The sequence below is a fragment of the Sinohyriopsis cumingii genome, chromosome 3, assembly GCF_028554795.1.
Source record: "Sinohyriopsis cumingii isolate HCF-2022 chromosome 3, ASM2855479v2, whole genome shotgun sequence".
Lineage (NCBI taxonomy): Eukaryota > Metazoa > Mollusca > Bivalvia > Unionida > Unionidae > Sinohyriopsis > Sinohyriopsis cumingii.
The window spans coordinates 63,528,656-63,551,835 of NC_142963.1; the positions used below are offsets into that span (position 1 = coordinate 63,528,656).

The following is a 23,180-nucleotide window of genomic DNA, read 5'->3' on the forward strand; positions in this document are numbered from 1 at the left end:
TTGAAAAATTAAGTAATTCGCCTAAAATGGACCTGTTTACTTATTTTTTCAGTAATACTGACACAAAAAGCTTGATGACCGCTCCGGTGGCCTAGTGGTTAGAGCGTCCACCTGGGATTCGGGAGGCCGTGGGTTCGATCCCCGGCCGAGTCATACCAAAGATTTACAAAAATGGTACTAACAGCTGCCTCGCTTGGCGCTCAGCATTAAGAGGTTACTGTTAGGACTGGTCGGCCTGGTGTCTGGATAATGTGACTGGGTGGGACATCATGCTACATGTCTGCGGCATGATGCCCCAGTGCTAGACATCGTCGCGATATGACTGAAAAATTGTTAAAGCTACGTTAGAAATCCAAATCACATCACAGCACAAAAAGCTTGATGGAAAACAGGTATCATCTAAGTACCAAAACCATGTCACAGAGCACTTTACAAGTGTCCATCAAAACCTGTAACTTTATAAAGGTGTATTTTTTAAAGATATATTCGTTTTCTATCTAGTTTTGTATATCAAATTAAAAAAATGTAGTCACTTTAAACGTGAGATGACGAAATCTGATGAAAAAGAGGGACAATTACGCTGGTGAACAATCACATTTTCCTCATCCATTCAGTTGGGCCTAAAACAAACATTACATGGGGCGAAGAAGAAGAAAAGAATATATATATATATATATATATATATATATATATATATATATATATATATATATATATATATATATATATCTGAGTGTGTGTATTGATAGATCGATAGATACGATAGATACTTCTGCAAGAAACAAAAAGACCTACTGAGTCAGTGATAAATTAGCATATTATGCCCAGTTCAAGAAGACAATCAATGAGAATACACATGTAATGGTCTATATAATAAAACAAAGCACGCGTTTATTGATGCTCTCCGGTCTGTATTCAAGGACAGGCACTTGACATTCTATCAATAAATCTAACACATTTATACAACAGATACGCCCCTTTAGACAACGTAACAAAACACAATAGCAACACTCGAGAAGGTCAACCATATTTCCGAAAGGAACAGCAAAGTCATGCAATAGAGCAACTAGTTCCGGGAGGGATAAGTGAATCTTCCTATCCGGCAGTTAATGTACAGCTGGCAAACAAAAATTTTTGGCAGCTATAAATACACTGGTTTGATCTACAGACGGAAGAAGAAGAAAAATCGTCAAAATTAATGGTTGCATATTTTAATGTCCGCAGGGTGGGGGTGCACCATTCAGTCCCTCTGAATCTTCCATTGTGATAGTCATGCCGTTTTCTAATTGATATACTGAATGCAAAGCAATGCGTTATTTTCGTAACTTTTATTTTCAAGTGAATTTTAACTAAATGTTTTAGAATTATTATAAGATCCTTAGAAGAAAAAGAATCAAGGAAGTGAATCGGGTGACTGATTATGAGCTCATTGCCGTGCAGAAAACATATAAGAGGATATGCAAGACCACCTGTCTGCCCTATGTATAGAACTATGTTTATATGATTGCTAATTATGAATGAACTAATCTAATGGCCCGCCCCAGGACGGAGAAAAAGTATTTCACAAAATTTAAAAATTTAAAAAATTGGGATCAGCGAGCTTAAAAGAAAGTTTGAACATAAAAATACCAAGAAAAGTATAACAAAAACTTAAGGAGGCCGCCGCGAGTTCCGAACTCGCAACCTCCTGTTTAGCAGCCGTGACAAAGAAAACGTGAGTGTTAATATATAAGATTACACAATATGTGTGACTCTCATGATCGATTATTAGTCATGTGTTGTTCAGGACATGAAATCTGAAAGAAATAAGAGTAATATATATATATATATATATATATATATATATATATATATATATATATATATATATATATATATATATATATATATTAGAGAAGAAAGACTTGTTCGACCAATTCTTTTCCCTTTTTATTTAGCCCAACAGAAGCTTAAGGATCTCATCAGGAAAAAAGTATGACTGTATCGTCCATGGCACAAATGTGACTGAGACATGATATCTAAATTGGTTCAGAAGCTACCAAAGGTGGCTGATTCACTGTCAGAAAACCTGGACTGGCACAGATGAGAGATTGCTCTGCAAGAGCAAAATTTGCCCTGAGTGAGCAATAATGGAGAACCAATATAATGAAGTGTTTCTGTGGGAACTCAGTTAAATTTCATTAACACCTATCTATGCAGTTATCTAACCCAACTCAGCAAATCCTACTACTATTTCCTGTGGGAATGTAAATAAAGTCAGTATATTACCAGGGCTGACATGGGGGGGGGGGCACACAACCAGGATCATATCCCCGGGGCCCAGAATATTACCAGGGCTGACATGGGGGGGGGGCAACCAGGATCATATCCCCGAGGCCCAGACCTATAAGGGAGCCCGGGCCGAACAACACTTTTTAATTTCATAAAAGAAAAATTCGTTTGAAAAAGAACGAGGAGAAGCCCGGGTGTATCTTAGCCCGGGGCATGTGATCGTTCTCTACGGCCCTGTGTATTACATTGTTCCATGAAGAATATTCAGTGACACAAAAATGGACGTTAGGGATAACAAAGTTTAAATCTGACAACTGCTGCAGCATTTGTATTTCCATACAGATTTGGAGAAAAATAAGTATTAATATAAGAAGAAAAAGAAAGCTTTCAATTCTCAAAATGTGGGGACTCTTTTCTTTGTATAGTAATAATAATAATAATAATAATAATAATATAAACCATTTGGACTATGTAAAGCGCCTAATCCTCGGAAACTCTAAGCGCTTTACAACATTGGACAACACATAATATGATTACAGAAAACAAACACCATGAAATTAGAAAACAGAAAATATGCTGAAAATATCTAAGGTAAGGAAATATTCTTAGATCTTTAAGTTTGTTCTTGCAATCAAAATAGGTTAGTTTTAAGAGCGCTCTTGAATGAGATCACTGTGTCTTTGTGTATAAGTTCAGTGGCAATTCGTTCCATGTTGCTGGGCCCTGGTATGCAAAAGAACGTTGTCCATATGACTTCATTTTTATAGTGGGAATAATCAGAATACGAGTGTCAGAAAAGGAGCGTAAGTATCTTGCTGGTGTGTACACATGGGCGAGGTTGGATAGATATGTTGGACTGGAGCCCGTCAGTGAAACGTAGCACAGAGAACAAATTTTGTGTTTGATTCTGGATCAAATGGATAGCCAGTCGAGAGTACAGAGCAGGGGAAGGTATGCTCTGATCGTGGTACTCTAAAGATGATCCAAGCAGCTGTGTTTTTAACTTTTTCAAGTAGATTTTGAGACGAACCAGACAGAACTGAGTTAAAATAGTCCAGTCTTGAAAGTACTAAAGAACACACAAGTAGTTTAGTGGCATCAACTGAAGGATATTTGCGAATGGAGCTGATGCGTCTAAGCTCAAGATATGCAGCCTTGCATATGTTCATGACATGTTGGTGCAATGTGAGAGTACTGTCCAGAGTAACACCTATGTTGCATACTGACTGTGAATTTAATGTTGGTATTGATGATATTTATTGTTTGAGGTAAAAGATGTGAATGAGAAAGTCTTTGTGTTGTAATCAGAATGGCCTTAGTTTTATCATCATTCATCTGCAGCTTGTTACATGTCATCCATGATTTCACATCGGAAATGCACCTCTCAACACCTTGGATGGTAGCATCAACTTCAGTTGGGTGGCTAGATTTGTGTATTTGGGTGTCGTCAGCGTACAATTGGTGAGACACTGTATGATAATCGATGACACTTGAGAGCTGCTGAGTGTATAGAATGAAAAGAGCAGGTCCAAAAACAGACCCCTGATCAACTGGGCTGGAGTGTATTCCATTTGCAGACACAATTTGTGTCCTGTTGACCAAGAAGTACTTAACCACAGTAAGGCTATATCATGAATGCCAAATACATGCGTGAAACGGTTAAGTAATTTATCATGATCTATTGTGTCGAATGCTGCAGACAAGTCAAGGAGGGTGAGGACTGTAATCTTTCCGCTATCCAAAGCAGAGAAAATGTCATTAAGTACTTTCAGAAGAGTAGTTTCAGTACTGTGGCAAGGTCGATATGCAGACTATACATGGCTAAAAAGACTGTTTGAATTCAGATGAGATACAAGTTGGGAAAGAACAAGTTTTTCTAAGATTTCTGATATGAATGGGAGATGAGAAAGTGGGCGGTAGTTCTTTAAATCGTTATGGTCGAGTGTTGGTTTCTTCAGCAGAGGCTTTACAATGGCAGTTTTTAAAAATGATGGAAATTCCCCCAAATGAGAGAGGTGTTAATGATAAAGTGGGCTAATTGTCCCAAAAAATTCTGAAAACAAGACACAAGAAAAAAATGATGGAGACATTATCATGACAAGAATATAAAGAAACAGCTCTCCATCATAAATGAAACTAAAATTAAATAATAGATGTCAGAGAAATTAACTGCAAGCTGCTCATGCATTAATTAGTCGAAGACACATTCTCCCAAAAACACATTAAACTAGTTACAGTATCTTCTAACAAATTATTGCTAGTCATAATGTCAAAAACCAAGCCTATAAAGAACAAAAATGCAAAATTAGAGGTTTTAAAACTGTTCTTGTGAGTAAAATTTGTCTCATACAAGCTCATGGAGGTGTATGAAACCATCATCAATCTATGAGACAACTCCAAGATGGGAATCATCAAATCTTGATTAGCTGCTGGAATTGTTTCCCTTGATAATTCTTTCACACACTATACCGGTAAGTTGTCAAAAATTATGACTGGCTAATTGCTAATTGAAACCAATATTCAAAATTGTTATAAATTACAAGTCCTGTTAAACAGTTGTGTTTTAATTAACTTTTGGTATATATTGAAAAAGGATCCCAAGAAGAATGAAAGCAATTGTGGTGACGAGCCTGCACTGTGCAATAGACTATCCTAAATTGCGATACACGATCCTGTTACAAGACATCACAGGAACTTCGCTTCCTATAATCATAATATTTTCCATAATTTCTAATGATGATTTATTCCATGCAGTTTATATAACTGTAAGACACAGAAGGACATTTGCCATCATTGTTTGTCTATTGTAGAATTAGTCCATTCTCAACCACAACAAAGTTTCACTTGCACATCTTTGAAATAAAGCCCAATAATGTATGCACCTAATTTTTATTGTTTGTCATGTGCAATTAGACAATTTGTAATATTTAAGTCTAAGTATCCACCATGTCAATGACAAGTCATCTGTGGTAGTGGATGAAATTTAGTACCTTGGTCAGAAACATGGAATCCTCTTGCTCTTTTGTTGAGAACATAGAGTGATCAATTACTTTTCTTATGTCAAGTTTCCATAGTAGGGATTAGATAAAGTGCAGTTCTAAATTCAATGTAAAAGTGTTAAGTTTCATGGCAGTAAAAACAATCTTTCTAAGGAATGAATTATCTAACATGTGTATAGAGATAATCATTTATAATACTTATATAGATCAACAGATAACTCCTAAGAAGAGCACATGTATAGCTGAAACATAATGAAATAACAGCTTAAATGAGCCCAGTAATGTATACAGTATATTTTCTGAATTTAATCCATAATGTTTGTCATAGAAAAGAAGTTATAAACCTCATTGATGATATAATTCATGTGTTATCTAACCCCAGCAGAATGACTGTTGTTGCTACAGTGAATATGTACTATACTGTACTGAGAAGAAATTTGCAGCTAAACCACAATGTTGTTTTAAAAAATTTGAAATAGTCCATGTGATAAATCACTACTCTGCCAATGAGTTTGAAATTTGACTCATTCATAACATTTTGATACCTTTTGTTCAGTGATTTTTAATTTCTGAGAAACTGTCTCATGTTTTTGTGAGTACAAGTTGTAACAAAGCATCAATTGTTATATAGTTTGGGGAAATACAAGAAAAACATTGCTAACACTAATAAAAAAGTCTCTAGTACTAGGCAGAAAGAATCTCTGCAAATCAAGTCTGTTTCTTCTATCCTTTTATTCTTTTTAACTGTTGAGTATTGAAACCATGTCTGGTAACATACCACATTTGGTAACAAAAATACTTTATATCCAAGTTATCATCTTCACGAAATACTTGTAAGTGCAGGACATTTGCCATGGTCTTCAACCTTGAACCCGATATCATAATTAAACAAGAGTCCCTTGAATGGACTGATGCTCTACTGGTCAAACAAAATTCCTGGAATTCAAAATAATACCATTTCTTCCCTTCCACTGCCAAGTGTTGAAATCATTTGTGATATTCTTCAGTGATGACAAGATTTTAAAATTAGTTGCTGTGGAACAAATATTGGATGTCAGAGCGGCAATATTTCCATTTAGGACCAACTATGTATCATAGCAGTTTTTTCCAATCTTATAAAATTTGTGTACCCATTTTGGGACATAGGTCTTATTGGCATACCCCTTCTCCCAGTGCCATAGTGGGTTTTTTCAGTGTGAATTTCAGTGATTTATTATTTTCTGCCATGTACCCCCGAAACGCTTTTGAGTACCACTGGTAGTACGAGTACCTCTTTTGAAAACACTGTATCATAGGAAGCTATTAGTAAAAGCCCCATGCTTATGTAGCAATCACAATATTCTCAATATGAATGTCAGCTTACATCTTTTTCATTTAGGAACAACAAGACACCATAAGAACTCTTCTGATGAAAACCTTTATGTCAAAAGACTTTCCATTAAAAGGAAAAGTGATAACACATATTTTCAAATGGCCACATTGGTGGCCATATTGGACATCAGATCAGCACCGTTTTATTTAGAACCAACAGGACATTATAAGAAGTTTTCTAGTGAAAACCCCAAGGGCATATTCCCTTCTGTCTTCATTTTGGATCAGCTAGATTGGGACATGTGTGTGAAATGTTTCTGGGCAATTATCCCAGTAGTTTACAAGAAGCACCAATAACAAGCTTGTACTAATGGATCGACTGACTACAGACAATAGGCCATCACATTAGTGCTTTTGGTGTATGACCATTTAAACTAAATAATCAACACTGGAGCCTTCAACAAGCAAAGCAATCACAAGAATGCAGTCAATAAAGGGATCCCTGTATCTTGCCTATGGTTTCTAGACACGACAAAAATCAATTTCATCATGTGATAAATAGCATCTTACATCTGTGCTCATTTCAGATGAGATTTATTAAACTAAGGAAATAGTGCAATCTTTTGCTTGCCCTCCATGAAAAATTGTACCACACTTGAAGCAAATCTTAAATGCTTTCTTATTGGCTGCAAAACATGCTTTCTAATTGGCTGAAAATCTAGCATACTTTTTGACTGGCTCAACATCTAAATCTACTGCAATAAAATCTATCATATCCCATTAGAAACTCATAAGTTATTGTGATCTTATGAATATTCCTATGACATGATGCTTTTGAGAATTAAATTTTGGGACCAAACCCTCCAAAATCTTTCATGCTTTAGGTAAGTTTTGTTTAAGGATTTAATGATTTTAGCATCCTTTAACTTCACTGACATACTGAATAAATACAAGAGTATAAGAAAGATAAAGACATATAAAAAAGCACTGACATCCTCAAATCCGCCAATTCAAGACTGTTACCCTTCAGCCCTTGGCTTGCAACAGCTCAAGTAAAATTGAAATTACCCAAACAAATATTGAAAACTTCAATTTGAATGAACAGGTATGCAAATCAGTCTAAAGTGCTGATTATATGCATGATGGGAAATATATCCATAAAAAAAATGAAATGACAAATGCTGCAGATTCAAAAAAATAATTTTATTAAAAAGATATTTTTTTCACATAAAATAACCCACTTTGTTTACAATTTGAACAAACTTCTGATTTATTATTACAAACAGAATATTCTTCTGGTACATATGTTCTGATAACAAAAAGGAAGACATGCTGTTCATTAATAGTACAGTTGTAAATTTCACATGCTTAATTCCTGGAAGCAAAATTTTTAAATAAACCTTTTCTTTGTATAGGACATCAATTCAACTTGAAAACAATCTTAAGAAACTGAAATAATTTTACCACTTGCCTTATGCATTGTTTAGTGAAACTGCATCTTTACCAAGGTTTGTCCCCATAATATGAAACTGCGTTTTAAGCAGTGTAAAAAACTGATCAATGTTCTTTTGGTCCACACAGGCACAATAATATAAATATACAGGCCTGACAAGTCCATTTCAGAAGGTAAATAGGCAAACTGTATAGCATCAGGTTTTCAAAGCAATTGCCTTTGAAATGACATGTGAGAATCTTGAACTATCCTATGATGCCAAACAGGGGTAATTATTTGGTCTGTTTACAATAATAGCTACTGTTTACAAGCCTCAACTTATCCATGTCAAACTATAGCAGGTTGTATAACTAAGGGTAATTATTTGGTCTGTTTACAATAATAGCTACTGTTTACAAGCCTCAACTTATCCATGTCAAACTATAGCAGGTTGTATAACTAAGGGTAATTATTAGGTCTGTTTACAACAATAGCTACTGTTTACAAACCTCAAGTCATCCATGTCAAACTATAGCAGGTTGTATAACTAAGGGCAATTATTAGGTCTGTTTACAACAATAGCTACTGTTTCCAAACCTCAAGTCATCCATGTCAAACAGCAGCTGGTTGCACTGCCACTGTTTACAAACCTCAATTTACCCATGTCAAACTATAGCAGACTGTATTACCAATGCATGGCTTACAAAACATGAAACCTACAGAAAACCAAGCTGTCAATGTTTCCAAAAGAAAAGCAATCAAGAATCATGAGTTTCACAGGTCTGTTTCAACACAATCTCTAAATGAAGAAATATGCCTAAGCAATATAGTGAAACATATTACAATTATTCTGATGCCAAGATGGATCCCCATATATATATATATATATATATATATATATATATATATATATATATATATATATATATATATATATATATATATATATATATATAAGTTGTTTATTTCATTACATTGTTTTCTGGGTTAGAACATTTAATCCCCCCCATCAAATTAAATTACTAATTGCTATTTATTCCAAAGGCTTCGTTTTAATATTCCTTTGATTCCAAGTTTAATTAGTTATAGTTTGATTGTATGGTTCACCTAAGAAAATTAGCTCAATTATAACATTCTTATCACCTGAAGCCAGATATTCAATGAAAATTGTTTAAATAACAAAGGCATAAGAAAGGCACCAGGTAAGAAAAACATGATAATCACACATAATTCATAACAAAGATGCCAGGCAACAACTGATAGCAACACCTCATTCATAATCAGTACCTTAGAATCTTGAGTTGCTGGTTCAATGCAATTAAAGAATGAAAAATACTGTTTTTATTTGGCTTTAGCTTTTGTTTTATACCTGTATGTTTAGTAATTGAGTAGCTACCAAAAAATACATATTAGCGTTGACAATTTTCATCCAAATAAATAAAGGACTAACTTATTAGTTCTCAAGTTATTAAACAGCTGACTGGTTTATCACTTTTTTTCATGATAACATGTATACAGATGTATGTTGTTTGAAAATTGACAATTCTATCACAATTACATCTCTCTTTTAATAAAGGGTGACAGTCTTCTAATGCAATTATATCTCAGTTTTTTCATCCACAGGTAATTTGGTTTAAACAGCTGTTATTCATTATATCAAGGTCACAGAGCTAATAAACAGTGACACGTGGTTCTCCCAATTTCTGTAAATTTAGATCATATCTGCATTAAATAAAATACTTTTTGTAACAGTGCTTGAACATTACAAGCCATAAAAAAAAAGATTTTGGTATTTTAAAAAAATAATAATAATAAAAGCAGTATCCAATGAAAGAAAATATCATAACTGAGCCTTAAATATTGTAAACAAAGTATCTGTTCTAATTAAAATCCAGATGCACAGCTGTTTCGATTAGCCACACAGCTACCTATATCAAACAAGAATATATGGTAATAAAAAAATTAAAGACTATAGTATTCACCTACCTCCCTGGCAGTTTATAACCCTTATTGATTTTTAAACGAAATACATCAGAGGTATTAAAACACACACAAAACTTCCCATAATGTAATGTAATTGGTGCATCCAAAAAAGTTTTCTATTATTATATTTATGTTTCTGAAAGTGAGCTCTGGATCAGATTGTATAATTTATATTATCAGATACTGAACATAGTTTATATTGTGGTCATGGTGGTTCAAGTGTTTAAGCACAGGGATCTCTTTTATTCTCACTTAGAATTTCCTTTTAATCTCACCTGAATGTTATTTGCCAATGAAGTGGCAGGTAAGTAAATAACATTACAGGCAGTACAATGACCTTTTAGAAGTATATTTGTGGGTTGGAAATGTACATGTACTTCTAAATATTTCAGATGGATCCATTCTCAATCTAGTACTTTATTTATGAACAATTCACCAATAAAAACATAGTGTTTACTTGAAAATATAGCTCTTATTAAATGATTGCTTAATTTAAAACCAAAAGGATATCATCAGTAAATCTTGATGGCTTGAATTTTTTTAATTAAAATTTGTGGTATACCTGAAATACATGGGGATAATTTATAAGCTTTGTAAAAGTCAATAAATTTTTGTTATTACTTCTTTTTAGGATGACCTGTTTTCCTTCTGTTGTGATGTTAAGGCAATATTTCCTTTCTTGTTCAAAATTTAAAATTTAAAATTTTTTAATTCAACATTTATAGTTTTATAAGTTTATTGAAGGCTCCAACATGTTTATTGTTGTCTGGCGGCATCCATGTATTATTTTGGCTAAGAAGACAATCTATTTCATCTTCAAACAAGTTCATTGCTTCATCCAATTTTGATGAATGATTAAAAAATGTGTTTCAATTTAACCTATTGAAAAAGTGTTTTCCAAGTCTATATGAACTTTACTAGGGTTACTTTCATTAATAGACGGACTAAAAGATAATCCCTTATTCAAGACAAACTAAAAGATAATCCCTTATTCAAGACAAATGAATGGATAATCCCTTATTTAAGACACTCATATGACAATTATTAAAGGAAAACAATAAAGATTTTTGATAAAGTCAGAAACATAACGATTAGTGTCTATTGGTAGAATTATTTATTTAAGTTTGTAAATCTCTGGGTTTTGAGAATTTTGCCGGGATGTTGTTCCTTCTCTATTTTCCCCTGCAGTCTATGCTTCAGTTTCTAGATGTATGTTGTTTGGGTCCAGATCATTTGCCTTCCTTGACCACATGAGTATTTCTGTCGAGTAGTTTACCATATTTTGTTTGGTAAAACTTCGATAGTCTTTCACAGATTTGTTTAAATGTGGTTTTGACATCATCAAGTAGATTAGGTGGCCTGTTGAAGCTGACAGTCATTCAAACCTTCTGAAAGGCTGTTTCACACTCATCAGCTTTGTTGAGTGCATACATCAAAGCTTGGCTAATTAGTGCTTATGAGGTTTCATGAAGGAAGGTCTTCCATGTGGATATAAATTCAGGGCAATTTGTAAATCATGTATGCAAGCTGATCTCTAGACCTCTCGTTATTTTGCCTCTTTGGCCACAGTGTTGAAGACAGCTACTCTCTGTAGTTTGGCAAACTTTGATAGTATCTTTCTAATTCTTTTTAGAAAAGGAGTAAGTGGTTTGGGATTAGCAGACACTTGACTTCCTAGCATTCTGAAAACAGGTCATTCAGTTATTTCTTTTGTTGGTGTTAACATCTCTTGTAATTGCTGTGGGTATGGAAAAGCTGGACAGAAGCAGTGATGCACTTCTGCAGAATCTCATCAGGCTCTCACTGGATTTGGGGTCTGTGAATGATATCCCAAAGAGGGTCACCTTCACTAAACCTAATCGGATGTCTCTGCATTCTTTCAGGCAGTAGCTTCTACTGTCACTGGGAGAGGGGTTTCTAACACTGTTATCTTGTCCACATTTCAAACCAAATGTGAGTTTACTAACACAGCTGCCATATTTACATTGACAATTCTATTTTTCAGACTACAGGAGTAATGTACTTTTTTTTAATAAGCTCTGAACATTTCAGCAAATTTCCATAATTTTTGGAGTTACATTACTCTGAACCCAGGTACATAAGAATTACACCTCTTGCCCTTTTAATTTTGTTACATTTTTTGAGAAGTATTTTAACTAGATATTGCAAATATTGTATGCAATTACACAGTTTTTACCTTCCATGTATGTGTAGTTTAAGAAACCTTAGCCACTCAATGAAAATGAATTTTCCAGGAACCCAAAAACATGCTGAACAAGCTGGTTATTTACAATAAAACTTCCATTTGGTTTTTGAAACCCAAAGAAAATGACAGTGTTATGTACCCTCTGGCAACAATCAGGTTAGAAATTATAAAACAATCAATGAAATGACTAAGTTCTATTCATTTTTTATATCCTTCATACTTTCATTTTAAATTGCAAGTGGGGTACAAAGAGCCGGGGCATGTAGGTAAATTTAATACTACAGTTATAAAGCTACTGTATTTGGCACTAAGAACAGTCCATCTCCCCAGTTTCTGTCTCTGTCTTTTCCTCATTAGCCTGGCAGTGTTTCACTATTTCTGAAGAAAGAAAAATAAAAATTTTAACTATGAAATGAAAATTTCAGCATGTTATGGATTTTAAAAAAGCCATAAGCAATGAGTGTCTCATTCTATGTATAAAAAAAAAATCATGCTATTCAGATAACAAAAGACCGCTCCGGTCACCTAGTGGCTAAAGCATCCACCTTGGATGCGGGAGATCACAGGTTCGATCCCCAGCCAAGTCACACCAAATTCTTACAAAAATGGTACTAACAGCTGCCTCGCTTGGCACTCAGCATTAAGAGGTTAGTGTTAAGACTGGTCGGCCTGGTGTCAGGATAATGTGACTAGGTGGGACATCATGCTACATGTCTACGGCATGATGCCCCAGTGCTAGACATCACTATAAACTGTCACACTGCAGACATCGTAGCGATATGACTGAAAATTTGTTAAAGCTACGTTAAAAATCTAAACCACACACACACACACACACACGGATAACTAATTTTATGTATAAAAAAAATCATGCTATTGAGATAACTACAATGAAATTGATGCTTGGTGCAATCAATTTGAAGATTTTTTGATAATAATAACAGAGAATACCACCAATAAACAATGCTAAAACTTTCTGTGCATGATAGTTTGAAGGAAATATTTTTTTTTTTAGTGGGGTTTCAGATGGAAAGGTGTCCCTAAATAGTGTTCACCTAAAACCCCCACATTTTACATACAAATATATGCAATGTTGTTTTGTTCTTTTTCAGAGCATTAAGATGTTATGCGTTATGTATATTTCATTTACATTGTTTGGTATTTCTTTTTTAATTTTTTTAATTCATTATATGCTACTGATAATGTTACACTGTATGCTGGTCTTGACCTTATCCAAAATTTAGTTCATTTTTTACCTGGCCTGGATTATTGATTTTGGTTTTGCAGTTGACATGTTTATCTCAATCTGTGTCTGGAACTGCAAAACATTCTTATGAATTACCACATCTACCTGTTGTTTACTACACATTTTATAATTTTAGTAACAGACTTCTAATTGCAATAAAAAATTTATTTTTTAAACATTCTGAACCTTCCAGAATGTTATTTTCATTAGGAATTGTTTTTAGAACATGTTAATTGTGACCTGGTCTCTTGTTACTTGAAATATTATTCTTTCATACTTTAAGATCAAGCAGAATCAATTGTATTGTTCTGTCCATTAATTCATTTGGGCTGGAATTTATTTCTTCAAATTTATTCAAGCTGTGTTTCTCTGAAAATGGATTGCTCATAAAAAAATAGTATTCTTGAAAAGGTATTAACAGTGAATTGATTCAACAAAAAAATATTGGTACAACACCACTATAAGACCACCACAGGCACATCAACACCATCAGCATTGGACTAAATTTGGACTTCTAAAGATTATTAAGAACTTTAATGTTTAGTAGTTGTGTCTGTAATTCTAGATTTGGGATTTAATCCACAATAGTGTAAGTTCCATTTTGTTTCACACTTTCAGTTTGTATTCTAGGGAAAAAAATTATTTGTAGAATTTTACAAACCTCTCTCTTTTTTATTATTTATTTAAAGACCATGGAGTCAAAATGGATATTAATGCAACATTTTACATGTTTATTAAAATTCTCATCAAATTATAGTAAGCAAAGATAGTGGTACAAAATAATAACTGCATGACTGTTTAACTGAATCATTTTCTGACACAATAAAAAATTGTCATTTGTATGTATCAGGAATGGACAATTTAACCTATGTGGCAACCGTCATAATGTGGAGACATCACAAATCCAGAAAACAATTACATACAAATTATCATTGAAAAGTCCTTAAATGCCTTACATATGCTTAAATTCTTAATATGGAGATGTCACATAAGACAGTTTCAACTGTATTGCTGTCTCCTATCATTATCAGTTATCATAATCTGGCAAACAAAGATCTCACACAATGAATGCAGATACTGTACATAAATAAAGAAATATAGAAAAGAACATCCATTACAGCATGCACAAAATCCTCAGAAAATACTGCTAAATTTGCAAAGTGGAATCTAGCTGGTTCTTCCAAATCTAAGTGTATCTAATCATTCCAGGCATTTTCACCACTGATTCCTTATCAAACATGAAAACGCAACATTATATTTAAAACCATAGAAAGGGATGCATGTTCATAAAATAGAATAAAAGATGAGCTGGTGCCAAATTGTATAAATGGAGTTTAGCAGAGCTAGCACTCCTGCAAAGTAACAATGTGACTGTTTAAAGTTCCAATGACATTTCATTTAAGCACAAAACTGAGCTGACAAAACTTAAGAGTTACATCCCCTGCCCTATGATACCAAGGAGCACTAGCTGACTTAGATTTGTAAGTTGGACTTGTGTTGTTGGAATTCATCCAGATAGCATGTTTTACAGGTTGTGAAAACAAACAAACATATAATGTAATCCCAGACAATAACTGGGCGAATGATATACCTTTAACTATGATGGAACTAAGATTCCAGAGCTATATGGACTTTGTACAAGTTGGTTGTAGAGTTCAATGCAAATGAACAAGAAAGGACATATTTTTTCTTCAGTAAATTATGTTTTATCAAAAATACTTACCTGATCACACTGACATTATGGATTAGTCTCTACTACTTCCATATCCAGTCCTCCTTGAAGGACCAAAGAGAGCTGTCTTTTCACAGCTTGTAGACTAAGGGAAGTAACTCTTACAGATCAATTCCCCTTCCCACTAAGAGGACACCCATATCCCAGAGGTAAACAGTTTCAGCTTAAGTGAAATCTGTAACAGGATACTTGCATTTTGCAGGTAGGTGTCAGAGGAATTGATAGTAATGTGATTGGGTAAGTATTTTCTGAGAAAGGTAATTTGCTAAAAAAAATTATATCCTTTCCCAGTGAAATACATTACCTGATCACATTAACTTTAGGAAAACAGGTACATGGAGGAAATGCTTGAGCATCAAACCCCTACTTATGTTATGCTGTAAGAGGATTACTCCACTGAAAGAATGAGCTTCTCCTAAACTTAGGTTAGCACACCTGCAACTATACATGTATGAGAACAATCCCTATGGAATCCATCACCTGGCTAGTTGCTTTACATTTAAAAGTTTATAGCACAAGTTGCATGGTCATGCCTGGGGATGAGGTTGTGCTGCCCATTAATGGGGCATAGTAACTGCCTGGGCAGCTAATAAATAATAGCCTAACAAGATTCATCTCTCTCATTTGGGATGCCATGTCATGTGAATAGAAGCTGGGGAAAACAGACAAAGCATGCTAGCCAAATGTCTTCACAATGTCACAAATTAAGACACAACATTCGAAGACCAGGCTCATGAAAGCCACTCATATTTCATGATCCAAAATCTCCTGGAGTTGTACTCATTTCTGTGATAGCTCAGAGTATGCCAATCTAATAACCCCCTTTAGCCAAGCAGCTAGTGCTTGTGGGTTAAATTCAGCTTTCCTGCCTTATATGGCAGAAACAGCTCTTGACAGCCTCCATGGATATTCTCTATGTACTTGTTTGTTCCTGCAGCTTCATGTCTCTTGATTGATCAGTCAAGGAGAGTGGACAGTTATTTGTTGGTCGTCTATTGATGCTAACCTGTTTTTTTAATTGAAACTGGGTGGCATCATTAGGATGACTGAATTGTTAGAATGAAAATGCATGTTGTTCAGATCCGTGTTCACTCGGCAAACTGAAGCTTATGCAAACAGGAAGCATGCCTTGTATGACAGCTATTTCAGTGATATTGACGATAGAGCCACATTAATGCCCAGGACAGGTTCCATTTTGGAAACAAAGTCAGTGTGACCTGGATATGTCAAAACTGGACAAGAAGTCAGAAATGTTGCCAATAATTTCTTTTCCATGATGTCTGAATATGTCTGAGACCGTGGAACGGTATCCCATGATTGTGACAAGGGGTAGCTTCTTGTCTTCAAAGAGGAAAAGAAAGAAGTTGGCCAGCTGGATGATTCTTCTCTACAATCAAATATATTTTCCTGGGTATGACTCTTGCCAAATTGAAAAGATCATTGATTCAGATGTCCCATCGATGAGGGGCAATCACAACTCTCTTGCAGGCTCTGCCTCTCATTTTTTGAAATAGTTTCAATATCAAAACTGCTGGAGTATATTTCCTCCCAGATACTAAATAAGGTGTTGACAACCTGTGCTAGTAAGTCTAGAAATAAAGAGATGAAGGTAGGCACATTGTTGTTCTACCTTGTCATGAACAGGTCAAGCATAGTTGGCCTCATACGATGCTGACTCAATCAAAGACTCAATCAAAGTTGAATGAACAGAGGGAGCATTCCATATATAGCACTTGACCTCTCCTTCGTAGTGAGTCAGTCAGGAAATTTTGCCTGCCCAGGAGATTTTGGCCAAATGCAAAGGTGTGGAATTTGTACAGAACCCTGTGGTAGCCAAAGCACAGGTATGTGTGCTACTACGTGAATAGGTATATGAAAATGTATGCCACAAAGGTTAAGACTGATCACATATTTATGCATCACACAGACAGACAGACAGATAGACATTGCTATCTCCATCTTGAATTTCAGGGCAGTAATAAACAAACTGAACATGCTCATTTCTACAACAGGACTAAATTTTCCATTGAGTTTTGGGTGCATGTGTTTTTGGATTTTTAATGTAGCTTTAACAATTTTCAGTCATATCGCTATGATGTCTGTAGTGTGACAGTTTATAGTGATGTCGAGCACTGGGACATCAAGCCGCAGACATGTAGCATGATGTCCCACCTAGTCACATTATAATTATACCAGGCCGACCAGTAATAACACTAACCTCTTATTGCTGAGTACCAAGCGAGGCATCTGCTAGTACCACCATTCAGTTTTGTAACCAAAAGAATTCTGGACAAGAAACACAGGAAGTTGCATTTTCAGACTACCTCCACCACCTCCTTTATGAGCAAAACTATCTCCAGTAAAGTGTCTACCTTCTTGAGATCTCTGTCACAAAGAGGGAAGATGAATGGGGGTGGGCTTGATGAGCCCCTCCAAAATGATTTAAATGGCCTAATCAATTCTAAGAAATAGGCTGATCTAAGTCTGGCAGAATAGGATGAGTCTGGTGCCCACAGTAGGGATGTAAGTGAGCGAGCCACCACAAATCAGTGATGTTTGGTAAAAAAGCTATCTGGAGCAGAAACCTTGTTTTCTCTCTTCCTACCTGCCCACCTATAACTCACTGTCACTGTTGCTGAGAATTACTCCTGTGATCTGTTGCCTATGATAACTTCTCTGGTACACCCCATGACAGGGACCTGCTGAGATAGGGGCTGAAAAGGCAACTCCTGTGCTGCCTGCTTTCTTACCTTATATGTTCAAACTAAATGGGAGGAAATGCAGGGTCAATGCGTGATGGGTGCAAGAGAAGAAGATCACAGGACTGTATCTCTCCTTATAAAGTTCAGGTTACAAGAGGCCATTAGTGCATTTTCCACTATGTGGTAAGCAGCCTTACTGGTTAACCTGACCAACTTGACAATAAGGCATAACTTTTATCAAGCGTAGTCACTTCTGACCTTGGCTAGGCAAAAGATTGGCAAAGGCATCCAGCTGAAACTGGTGGAAGCTGGTCTGATTGATTGGCCAAGGAATAAGATGCTGTCACTAAAGAAACCATCAAGCAACACTCTGCCAGTTCAAGATGCTATATATTCTTAATTGCCTAAACTGTACACTGATTGTCTGCATGACTGGACCCGTTATCAGCAGCCATGATGCCACATGGCAAATAATATATATAACCTGCCAGCCAGACACCCAGAAATGTACAAAAATTAATTCCCACACACCTCAATTACAATATTACCAAATCCATGCACAGATGGGGATTGGGACTTGTGACATCTAACTGTTTTGGTATCTTCATGAGGGCTGGGGGTGGCATCACAACATTCCCCTTAAAACTGGTAAATGATTTAAATCTGGATGAATGTTATGTAACTCAAGAGCTTGAGTGAGCCCTTTATGTGGACCTTTAATTGCCTTTTCAAGATGCTGGATCAAAAGGATTCTGCCCATTATTCATGCTTGCTACATGGGTTTAAAAAAGAACATCTTGTGCAGGCCAGGCATGTCTTGTGGCTATATTATGTGAATTTAAAGCATCTGCACTTTCTGCACATGACTTACATCTCTAACGTGAGAAGAAGAAGAAAAAAAATATGTGCATATGATGAATATACAAACTGTTCAAACAGGCAAATTTGCATTACTGAGATGACCCAAGTGTGCAATATATCAACATTTATCAGCACAATACAATCACACCAGTAAAAACTTTAGTGTCAGTGATTCATAGCAGATGGGCAATAAAAACTGGTAAAAAAAATGCAAATATACCAGTAAATCAACCTTGTAAAACATACAAATGTTGTATGCACCACATCTCAAACTTCTGACATGATATGCCACTGAAAATAAATGCTGGATGATCAAAATTAGATATAAATTGCAATGGATTTTTCTGAGGCACAGTTCACTGTTCACATTTGCAAGAGAAAGTTTAAACTTATTATGGTGAAGAACAGAGTGTTGTTTATTTTGTAAGAGTTACTTCCCTTCAAATAAATGATATATTGCCAGCAAGATGTTTTTCCATCATTCAGGAAGTTGTGGATTTGAAGGTAACAGAGAGTAATCCCTAATGTAATTGTGATCAGGTAATGGATTTGATAGAGAGTTCTAAACTAACTAAGAATGCCCCAATGATTATAAGCTATATATCATTTCTCTATACATTAACCTCAAATTCCATCAATATCCACCTGACCTCCAGAAGCTCAAGGCCCTAAGACCCATGTACACATATTCAAACCTCCCATATCATATCTCTACTTGTAAGGTCCTAATTTGAACACAGTGCAGGACAAGTTGACAACTACCTCATAATCATGCTGATGCTACTACAGGCATAGAGCAAAGACTGGGAAGATTGTAGTTTTAAATATTTTTCACAGACAAAGCTCAAGAGCATAACACTTTTGCAGCAGTATATTAAGAAACTGTCAAATGTATACAGCTTCTGAGTCCTAGAATAGACTTACTATCTATAATCTGTATAAAGGCATGGGTAGCTGGAGAATCGGGTACTGTGGTCAGGAAAGATTTCCCTTCATCACAGCATTTACCTGGAAATATAACAACAACGTTTGAGGTCCCTGATGGTGACAATGGCAAACACCTTCTAAAATAGTTTTCATGATGATGAATTCATGGGTAACAAAATTTATTTATCAGTCTATGTTACAGGTTACCTGACCTTTGATATTTTGATATGTCAATCACACTAATTCAGTGCAAAGTCTGATACTAATTAGATGGTGTAGAAACTGGATATATCATTTACATTATGTGACCACTGCATCACTTGTACTGTATAACAAAAATTTGATGCAATGAATGCATCTTCAACCATTAAATATTGACAATCATGTCAATACATATAAAAACACTCTATGCTAAACTATGGCATACACTAACCCAAATTACTTTGTGAAATCATGTAGAAATGCAGTTTGTGACTAACAGAATCCGAAATCCATATTTATTCAAGTTAAAAAAATGATACAAGTTAATAACACAATATGCTAGGAGCAGATTCAAGTTTCCTTAATTTCACATTTGATGAGTACTAAAGACTGATGAACACTATGGATAATATTAGTCAATGACAATAAAATATATAATTAAACTTTATTCTGCTTAAATTTTGATGAAATTTAAATGATAATCACAAAATTTTATTTGCATTTATAACACATTGTAAATATTCACTTACAAGTCGAGTCCAACCGCAAACTGCATCAACCTTATTCTGCTGTTGCATAACGTGGCAACAAATTTGGGTCTATTTAGTTTGTTAGGAGTAATCAGTAGAACAAACAACAATGACCCTGCTCAGGGTATATGTTATCTGAGTAGAACTAAACTTAAAAGCAAGTATGCAAATATTCTTAACCCATAAACGTTTTAGCTGCTAAAATCTTGCAATTTGCAGCATTTTACCTATCCTTGGATCAAGAGGCAATCTTCCTAGGAAAGGGACATTCATATCGCTGGCCATCTTTTCTCCTCCTCCTGTTGTGGGTGGGAAGATCTGAGACTCATTCTGAAATTTTGTATTTAAGTAAATATTTTACTGTGCATCTATTAATAGATGATAAAAAAATAAAAGTTTTGAAGGCCATTAGAAGATTTTATTACATACTGTTATTATTTTCAATACCTAATAACATTGCATATAGCATCTTTATATTTTGCAAGACATTAGTATTTATATAAAACTCATATAACCACATTAATAGGAGGTTACTTAATAATATGGGTTATATATGTCATATGCTTAACAGCTATTATTGTGCAAGCTCAAGTTAAAATTCACTTTATCCCTAGTGATCCTAATCTGTCTTTGTGACTGCATCCTGTAACAGGATAATACAAGATGCACTACTGTGTATTTGACTGGATCCTGTAACAGGATGAGTTGTATTTCTGTGTATTTGACTGTATCCTGTAACAGGATAATATGAGTTGTATTACTGTGTATTTGACTGCATCCTGGAACAGGATAATATGAGCTGTATTACCATGCATTTGACTGCATCTAGAACAGGATAATATGAGTTGTATTACTCTGTATTTGACTGCATCCTGTAACAGGATAACATGAGTTGTATTCCTATGTATTTGACTGCATCCTGGAACAGGATAATATCAGTTGCATTTACTGTATATTTGCCTGAATCCAGTAACAAGACATCAGTTGTGTTACTGTATATTTAACTGCATCCTGTAACAGGATATCATTGTATTTACTGTGTATTTGACTGCATCCTGTAACAGGATAGCATTGTATTTACTGTGTAATTGACTGCATCCTGTAACAGGATATCATTGTATTTACTGTGTATTTGACTGCATCCTGTAACAGGATATTATTGTATTTAATGAGTATTTGACTGCATCCTGTAACAGGATATCATTGTATTTACTGTGTCTCTGACTGCATCCTGTAACAGGATATCATTGTATATACTGTGTGTTTGGATCTCTGATTGCTGTGAATCAATGAGCTTACTTTTTTGTAGTTAGTTTGATAGTTAAGACTGTAAAACAGTATATGTAGTTGTGATTCATGACTCAACAGCAAAAATGTGGCTATGAATTTCCAAATAAAGGTAAAACCTGGGAAAAAATCATAAAATGTAATGCACAAGTATTTAGGAAGAGAAAGCCTCCCAAACAAATGAAAACATTAAGTAGAAGATAAAATGTAAATGCAAAAAGTCTGTCAGATGTGTGTAAGAGAAAATGGCAACATATACAGCTGCAGTTTTGCTACCAACATTTAAAAAGGTATTTGGATTAGTGCCCAGACATGATTCCTTCATAATTGTAAATGAACCCTGTAAAGCAGGTCACAATGACCAAGCTTTGGTGCTTGTGCAACTCACAATCATCACAAAATACATCCATACTGCAACTCGTTTGGAAATCAGTTAAAAGGTTTGGAAATAAAGGTATCACACTATTTTAAATCATTAACTGCAAAGTTTTAATGTGCAATGATTTTCACCCTAAGATGTCCAAAACTTATGTGTGGTCTTAACTAAAGTATTAAAATACAAAGTTAAAGCATGGACAGTGAGGATGGAAGCTTACACAGATCCATACATGTCCTGAAAAACTGAATTGTATATACTGGCCACTTTTATAAGCAGTGGTAGAAACATATCGATACAAAAGTCTTACCTTACATTTTGGGCAGATAAAACCGCTCATATTCTCTACAACACCAATTATAGGGAGTCCTACTTTCCTACAGAAACTGATCTCTTTCCTCACATCCAACAGGGACACTTCCTAAAAATCAGAAACAAAGGTACAATCAGCTTTTTTTTACAAAATGTAATCAGAAATTAACTATTTAAAATGATAAAGTGTTCTAGTTATGCATTTGCCACAGTATCACTCTGTCCATCTTTGAATCTGGATTTAATTCCATGTACAGATATGTAACAGGAAAAATAGGCTGTCCATCCATAGTCAGAACTTTCCTCAAGTTTCTCCACTTTTTTCCAAATCAAAGATCACTATCTTACTCTTTTGAGGAATATAAATCTGTATACTTGGAAATCTTAATCTATTATTAAGCAAACAGAATTTAGCCACTAATGTTTATAAAATTTTCATTTATGTTGAAACTTTACAATGGAAGATGACAATGCACTGAAACTATGCAATGGAAAAATCATAAAAAGCGTTTAAACTTTGCAATGGGAAGATCATAATGCACTGAAACTTTGCAATGAGAAGATGACGATAATGCATTTAAAATCTGTAATGGAAATATCATAATGTATTTAAACTTTACAATGGAAGTATCACAACACATTTAAACTTTGCACAGAAATATCACATTGCATCTGCTATGAATGATGACAAATATCCACATGGACAGTTCTGGAATGAGATTTAAACACAGTCACTGCATGCAATGTTATACTAATGAGTACCATATTTACTTGCTTATAAACAGAACTCCAAACTGATCTAGC

At 34.8% G+C, this 23,180-nt stretch overlaps 1 protein-coding gene across 1 annotated transcript in view; it reads right to left on the reverse strand.

The window, feature by feature from the left end:
• Window positions 1–7,769: 7,769 nt before the first annotated feature.
• LOC149802987 (cytosolic Fe-S cluster assembly factor NUBP1 homolog) overlaps window positions 7,770–23,180 on the reverse strand; it is a 75,299-nt gene continuing 59,888 nt past the window's right edge. Inside the window, exons 8-11 of the mRNA XM_089952522.1 lie at window positions 22,375–22,485; window positions 20,629–20,731; window positions 19,668–19,751; window positions 7,770–12,580 (exon numbers count right to left, since the gene is read on the reverse strand). Of these exons, the coding sequence (XP_089808648.1) occupies window positions 12,510–12,580; window positions 19,668–19,751; window positions 20,629–20,731; window positions 22,375–22,485 (369 nt within the window). The 3' untranslated portion in view covers window positions 7,770–12,509. The remainder of the gene's footprint in view (window positions 12,581–19,667; window positions 19,752–20,628; window positions 20,732–22,374; window positions 22,486–23,180) is intronic.